At 38.2% G+C, this 7,800-nt stretch overlaps 1 protein-coding gene across 1 annotated transcript; it reads left to right on the plus strand.

Annotated features, from left to right (window-relative positions):
• Positions 1 to 2,148: 2,148 nt before the first annotated feature.
• LOC124798789 (piggyBac transposable element-derived protein 2-like) lies at positions 2,149 to 2,979 on the plus strand. The gene has a single exon (XM_047262318.1). The coding sequence runs from the start codon at positions 2,149 to 2,151 to the stop codon at positions 2,977 to 2,979; it is 831 nt and encodes a 276-aa protein (XP_047118274.1).
• Positions 2,980 to 7,800: the final 4,821 nt, after the last annotated feature.

A 7,800-nucleotide genomic window follows, 5' to 3' on the forward strand; every position in this document is an offset into this window, starting at 1 on the left:
TTTTCTTCCAGCTAACATGCATGAAGTTGTTCAACACATTTTGTCTCTACAAACTGTCACCTGGTAAGCTGCAGTACGCGATTTTTCAGCTGGGCTTGATTCAGGAAACATTGGAAAAATACAAACTCAACAAAAGTAGACCAAGTGGGGATGGCAGCCGAATTGATGTGCTGCAAAGGCTGACTGCTGGACTTCAGCTTCCAGGTCAACTGCCGAAGTATGCAGCATGCGTTGTTAATAAAAAGAAATACAACAAAAGAAAGCAAACAAGAATTTTCTGGAAAGTCTGCAAGCAGACACTATGTGAATTTCCGTGTTTTGCTATGTAACGTGAAGTGAAAAACATATTCCCTGGTGCTTACACATAAGTTAACATCGTGTGTCTAAATATTATGCCTGTATATTTGTACGAAACCAAAATATAAGCAGTAGACATTGCATTTGTTTCTGTGTTCTCAAATAATATGTAATTATGCAAATAATGTGTGTAAAATCATTGCAGAAACTGAGTTTGTTTCTATTGTGTCAATTCATTAATAGTGTAAATAATATACCTTTTTTTTTAAAAATGGAAAAAAAAAGAAAATAAAGTTCATTTCTGCAAGTGGCAAGATTTCTTATGCATCATTTCGTACAATGTGAAAATTGTGTAACCTGATGCTGATAACCAGGACCTGGATTACATATTTTCATTTTAACCTCTTCAGTCCCGACTTACACATATGTGCACATCAGGTCTTTGTAGTGACATCCTGCCAAATGACGTTTTCCTGAATTGAGACCTGATGTGCATGACTGTGCACATCATGCGGTTTCTGTTTCTGCCGCTAGGTCGTGCGCAAGTCAGTTTTGGCGGGTTTTCTTGCATCCTGAAACTTCTGATCTGCAGGATGGCGTCATCTGCGACACGCGAGAAAGTTAAATTCAGTTTCAATAACCCTTTTTGAATTGTATTACTGTTTTTATGGTGCCTTACTCCAAACAAGACGTCAAGAAAGTGATATGTGTATGCAATGAAAACGATAGTTTTGTAGTTTTACAAACATCAACTGTTGAATTTGACGTACACATTTGTGTACATCAGGTCTTAGCTCACAGAATGTAGTGGTACTAACGCTAAGACTGATCTCATCGTGAAATCGTAATTTAAAACATAATCTAAATTAAAGTCTAAAGTTTAGCTACTAATACTCTAGGAGAGTACCTAAATTATTGTGGTTGTGTGGTGTAATGGGTAGCGTGTTGGATTCTGAACACGTAGGTCCTGGGTTCTAATTCTGGTGAAAACTCAAAAATTTTTAATTTTGTTATTAGGTTGTTTCGTTTCTTTATTCCATTACATCAACAGTTACTTTCACTTTATTTCATTTTCGCTTCTCAGCTCTAACAGACGATGAAATTATAAAACTGCTCGAGACGAGTGACTTGAGTTCCTTGTCAGACGAAGATGATCCTGTTGATGAACCTCTAACTCCACCTGAACGAATTGGTGTGCTTGAAGTTGAAGGATGCAATGTGGATGTTACTCCTGAGGCACCTGCATCAGCTTCATCTTCTCACTGTCGTCCACTAAGATGGAGGCAATCTAAGTAACCAATACACTGGTGTAGTTCTGTGTGTCATCTGACACGATTTAGATCAGTATTTTTCAGTGGTACTATTTGTTTGCAGGATGTGTAATCGACAGCCTTCTGACAACTTTGAAGAACAGACTGATGGTGAACTGAGAAACCCTTCACAGTTTTTCTTCGAGTACTTCGATAAAAATTTCTGGAAAAATATTGCAGGACAAACTAATTTATATCATTGCCAAAAGAACTCAAAAAGTCTGGATACAAAAACTAATGAAATTTTGTCCCTTGTCAGAATTGAGATATTGATGGGTACATTGAAATTGCCCCAGGCAAGACTTTACTGGAATATGCAACTGGATATCCCACTTGTATCATCAACCATGACAAGAGATAGATACTACAAATTATAAATAATCTGCATTTTGTAAATAATTTGGAAGATCATGATGTAAATGACAAACTTTGGAAGGTTAGACTTTTAATTGATGCTTTTAGAAATAAATGTATTATTTTACCCAGGTCTCAACACCTTTCTGTGAATGAACAGAGGATTCCATTCACGGGGAGGTGTAAGATGCGAACGTATGTACCTTCCAAACCTAATCCACTTGGCCTCAAAAATTTTATTTTAGCGTCATCAGATGGACTTGTCCTTGATTTTGCTATATACACTGGCAAAGGAACAATTCCTGACAGCGATCAAAAAGAACATGGCCTGGGAGCGGGTATACTCAAACTACTGGCTAGAACTATACGCAATAAATACAATCATGTAATTTACAGTGACAGATTTTTCACCAGTTCAAAATCTGTTCAGCTTTTACTAGACAGGAATATATTTCAGACAGGAACTGTGATGGCCAATAGAATAAAGGAAGTAGCTTCTAAGTTCAAGAGAGATCAGGAGCTGCAGCGGGGGCAATGGGATGAGTACGTAAGGGAGGACCAGGAAATTTGTGCCCTCAAATGGAAGGACAATAAATCCGTCACTTTGTTATCCTCATGCATAGGGAGCGAACCAGAGGGTACCTGCAAACGATGGTGTAATACAGATAAAGCAAAGGTTAGTGTCAAACAACCAGCCATCATCAAAAGCTATAATCGCAATATGGGTGGCATTGATCTTTGTGATAGATACATGGCATACTATAGGTCAAACATCAGAACAAAAAAGTGGACTGTCAGAGTATTCAACCACTTCACTGATTTAGCCATAATTAATTCATGGATTATGTACAAAAGGTGTTGTCAAAAAGAAGGGATACCAAAACAAAAGTGGATGTCTCTCAAACTTCAGAATTCACTTGTCCCACGACTTGGTAAAGTCTTCAAAAATTGTAGACTCACTGGAACTGTCGAAAGAAATTTCTCCGAGTGTGACACAGGAGTATGTCAGCAGTTCTGATGAAGATGAGCAGCGTCAGCCCACAAAACGAAGACAAATTGTACCAAAGCCAACTAGAGAAAGCAAATGTGACAGGGTTGACCACCTTCCTGAATATACTGAGAGTAGTTTTGCCTCAAGGTGTTGGTTACCAGGGTGCAAGTCACGTTCCCGCATAATGTGTAAAAAGTGCAAAGTTTATTTGTGCGTATTAAAAAACAATTGTTTTGCTAAATTCCATAAACATGAGAAGTAATGTGTTCATAAAATGTAATGTGTACATAAAAACGAGAAGTAATGTGTACATTTTTAATTGGTAATAAAAATATGAAAATACTATGAGATCGGCATTTTTTTCTCTGTTGAGACCCAATGTACACACGTGTACATTCAATTACTCAAACGTTATATAAAATAAAATTTCAAAATTAGTTTTTTTGTGTTACTTTGACATCAGATGCACCAAAAAAAGCAACTGAAACATTTTTCCATTCTTTGTTTATCTTCGGGACTGAAGAGGTTAAATAATTTTCATTCTATTTGTAGTTTTCTACATAAATCGTGCCATTTGGAGGCTGAAAATGTAACTTTCATTTTCCATATTTCGAAGGTTAATCAACATTTGTCCGTATTTCAAAGTTTAGTCAACATTTGCCCTTATTTCAAAGTTTAGTCAATATTTGTCCTTATTTCAAAGTTTAATCAATATTTTGACATCAAAATTGCATACATTTCGACATTATGTTATATAAAACTGATCTTTTTAAAGTGTATAAGCATACAAAAATTCATTACATGACACTACAAAGTGCGATTTTGGCCTCTGAATATCCAATCCAAAAACACAAATCACACCATAGCCTAGTCTTCAGACAGCTTGAAAGCCTTTTAGTGTCATTTCCCAGGAATTATGGGAAGAGGGAAAGAAGCAAAATCTCTTCCGGGGAGTGAAGCACTGAAATGATATTTAAGGAGGGGAGGGGTGGGGAGGAGCAATTTTCGACACGTTGTCCACTGCTGTCAACATACCCTTCCCTATCAGTCATCTCCTGTAGCGAAAATGTGTCACCAAAGTTGCAAGCTTTCGTGAGAGCACATTTATAAACACGCTATTATCAAATGTAGTACCGGTCTGTAGTAAGGAGTATGAGATTAAATTAAGGGAGCTAAAACGCAATTTCTTTCAATGGCAAAGGTCATCGGTACCCTCGATGTCCATGAAATCAACCAGTCGAAGCTAGGTTGGAATGGCTCACTAAGAAACTTACAGACGGTACCTTATATGGCGTCTTCATCATAGGTATGTTACACGATTTCTATTCCTTCATTTCCTGTTTTGTCATTCAACTGTCTTCCCCACGTAATGCAGAACAATTAGGCCTTACAATCAACCAGGCTAGTTCATCCCAGCAATGTGAACAATAAGGCTGCAAGTGTTTTGTTCAACGCACAATGTCTGATGCACACCTCCACAAGTAGTACACTAGCCATACATATGAATTTGCCCCCTCCCCCCGAAACTGTCACCCGGTTCAGATACCCCAGTTTGCCACCTGCCGACCCCCCCTCCCCCCACTAGATCCGGGCCTGCTGCACACGTGTGAATCTGGCAGCCTGGGCGCGCCAGTAAAATTTTTCCGGGTATCATGTGGCTGGTTGCTGCTACTGCTGCCTACACAGCTAACAGCCACATTTCTGTAGCCAGAAGCGGGAGAAGGTATTACTCATACGCGACTCAACAGCGCGTGTGCATAAGCCCGCTCATAACTGCTTACACAAATCTAATATAAACAGTTGTGACATCACGCTCATCGGAGGCAATTTGTTGTTATGAAGCATTGCATAGTCTTCCTAAAGCCTTTAACACATTTTGCTGTTGACAGACGATTGTACGTGCACTGTGTTATTTTATATGGCACATTTACTTTGCAATTTAAGTTTTATTTTCGTTTTTCTTTTTTTTTTTTTCCTCTTGTTCATATTTTAATGCTGCAGTATTATTCTGCAGCAGCGGGATACAGTAATATCCTTTGTTAGAGTATCGATTCTTACAGGTCAAAATTAAAAAAATTTAACTGAAAACTAAAACTAGGAAAACTTCCCGGAATCCTAAAAAATTCCCGGGTTTTTCCTGGTTTTCTCCCGGGATGAAAAACTTCCTGGATCTTCCAGGTTTACTACCAGCAAGACAGTGCACCACCATTTTCTCAGTGAAGTTTGAGGTTTCCTTGATAATCAATTCCTAGGTCAGTGGATTGACCATGAAGTGGCAATCACATGAACCACCCTGCCCCCCAGACTTGACACCACTGGATTTCTTTCTCTTGGGTTTCATTAAAGACCGTGTGTATGTTCCTCCTGTAGCAAATAATTTAGATGACCTGAAAAATCAAATCTACACTGCCATTCAACAAGTTATACCCAATTTGCTGCAACGAGTGTGGGAAGAAATTGATTAATGGTGGGATGTTTGGCGTATCATAAATGGTAGTCACATCTAACCAAAATGACACTTTACACTTTTATGTGAAATTTGAAGTGCATTTACTACAAATTGACACATCTACTGATTCTGTAAATTACCTCAATAAATTTCTATATCATTGCAAAGTTGTAAAGTCCTTTTTGACCTACGCTGCAAACTGACTAGACAATAGCGTCAAGAATGTATTTTTTGTTACAAGATGTACATCTTTTTGGATGGCAATCGTCATACAGGCATTTATAACATAAATTCATTGTACTATGGACAAAATAAAGTGGATGACGATTTGAATGAAAGCAGAGATAAGTGAAACGAAATTCAAGCAAAATGAGAAATAGAAATAATGAAAGCAGTAACGTGGACAAAACTATAAGATGACAAAATGGAAGTAATTAAACTGAAATTAATACATGACAATAATCAAAATCACACGAACAAAAATTCCAAGTGGAAACAGACTGACATGAAGAAAATTGAGAGCAAAAGATGCATTTTGTACGATGGCTAATATGGTGTGAAAAAGAAATTACATTTAACCCAATTAATTGAATAAAAATAATCATTAACATCATTTCAATAAATACTGAAAAATAAAAAATTTGAAAGCTCCTAGCACAATTTGAACCCATATCTTTTAGCATATGAGGTTAGTACCTTAACCATTACACAACGCAACCAGTTTGTAAATTGTTACAATTTTTGAAGTTATAGAGCATCATGTGAAACACTGTATTTGTTTCTTTGTCGGTTATTGGCAAACAAGGCCCACCAAAGTGAACAACTGCAGGGTAAGATTTCTTGGCACCTGACTTACATTGCTGTATAGATTGTTTTTGGAACAATCCCACCAATGGGGACCTCTCCTTCTTAGTGGGAGAAAGACATTTACTATCTCTGTTCATGAATAATTGTGTGCACACAAGGGCGTTGGCGGCGGTGGGAGGGAGGGGGGGTAGGGGCACAGTTGCAGAGAACAGGCGCATATAGCATTTGCTCACAATTTCACTGAAATTCCATCAAATGGAGTACACGACAGGACAATATGAACAGTGCCCCCCCCCCTCCCCCCTCACTTCGAATTCAATGTGTTTGCGCAACATATTCACTTTAACAAATGTCTCTGAGTTTTGTGACTTTGTAGGCTTCCCTGGCATAATAAGCCTCTTTCAGTTTGCTGCCAGATACTAAAATCAACTTGATCCAATATTTCAGTGGGCCAATTGGTCGCCATCTTTGGGAGATGCTGAGAACAGTTCTCAGCAGGACTCAGGAGCACCGTTCTCCTGAAGATGGTGAAAAGTTGGAGTGCTGAAATATTGAATAGAGCTGATTTTTGTATCTGGTGGCAAACCCGAAGAGACTTTCCAGTCAATGATTTTTCTCTTTAAACTCTGCACTTTCTTTAATACAATGCACGAAGATGCATCAAAGTTGTAAGATGGCCAGCATTGCACGAAAGGCGTATCCCAACCAGTGTCAGTTTTAGGCCCACAACCTGTAATGGGGTTAATAATCAATAGCCTATAGCCACTCCAGCTTTGAGTTGAAAAAACATGAGATGTTCGGAGAATCAAGACACAGGCACAAAAAGTTTTGTTGTATTTTAGGCATATTCTTACTTCATACATGAACACAATGAATTATCATTCAATTAAAAATTTTACGGTCATGCACAGCTGTGCCTGTCAACAAATTAAAGTTAATTTACCATCTCTTCCAGTTAATTCTGTCAGTTTCCGTATGCCGGCAACTGAGAACTAGATGACATTTATGAACTGGACGGCTACTCACAACTCCAGCGGATTCACTGAGTGTCTGGCAATCACTTGTACTGTGTGTACAGTACCTTGAGATGTCCCTCAGCAGAAAAATGTCTCATTGCTGCAGCTGACACTTATGCTCAGAACGAAGTTTACTTAACTCAGTGAGAAAGCAGTCTAGGAGACACTGGATCTCACCACCTGTAACAAGTGATACCATTCAGTACATAGAAAGTTTCAAGAACACAAAGTATCATAAGTTTAAGAGCATGAATATGTTGAGGCAATACAAAAGCATGGGTCATGATGGGGACCCACCAAGTTATAGAAGGTGGGAATGATTCCCAGCTGAGAAAAGATGTTTACATTGAGAAATCTATCTCCCCTGAAGCGAGACTGCACCATTACTTTGAAACTTAGCAGATTAATTCTTTTTTCGGTGTTAAGTATTGGTGTCATCCTGCGCAACTTTCCAGTCTTTAGGTATAGATCTTTGATCAAGTAAGTAATTATACACGATTCATAAATACGGAGTTTTTTAAATAGGCATACTCAAAGAGGACTGTAACTTGTGTACAATCTGGACTGGAAGACTAC

Source organism: Schistocerca piceifrons, chromosome 5 (genome assembly GCF_021461385.2).
Source record: "Schistocerca piceifrons isolate TAMUIC-IGC-003096 chromosome 5, iqSchPice1.1, whole genome shotgun sequence".
In the NCBI taxonomy this organism is placed as follows: Eukaryota; Metazoa; Arthropoda; class Insecta; order Orthoptera; family Acrididae; genus Schistocerca; species Schistocerca piceifrons.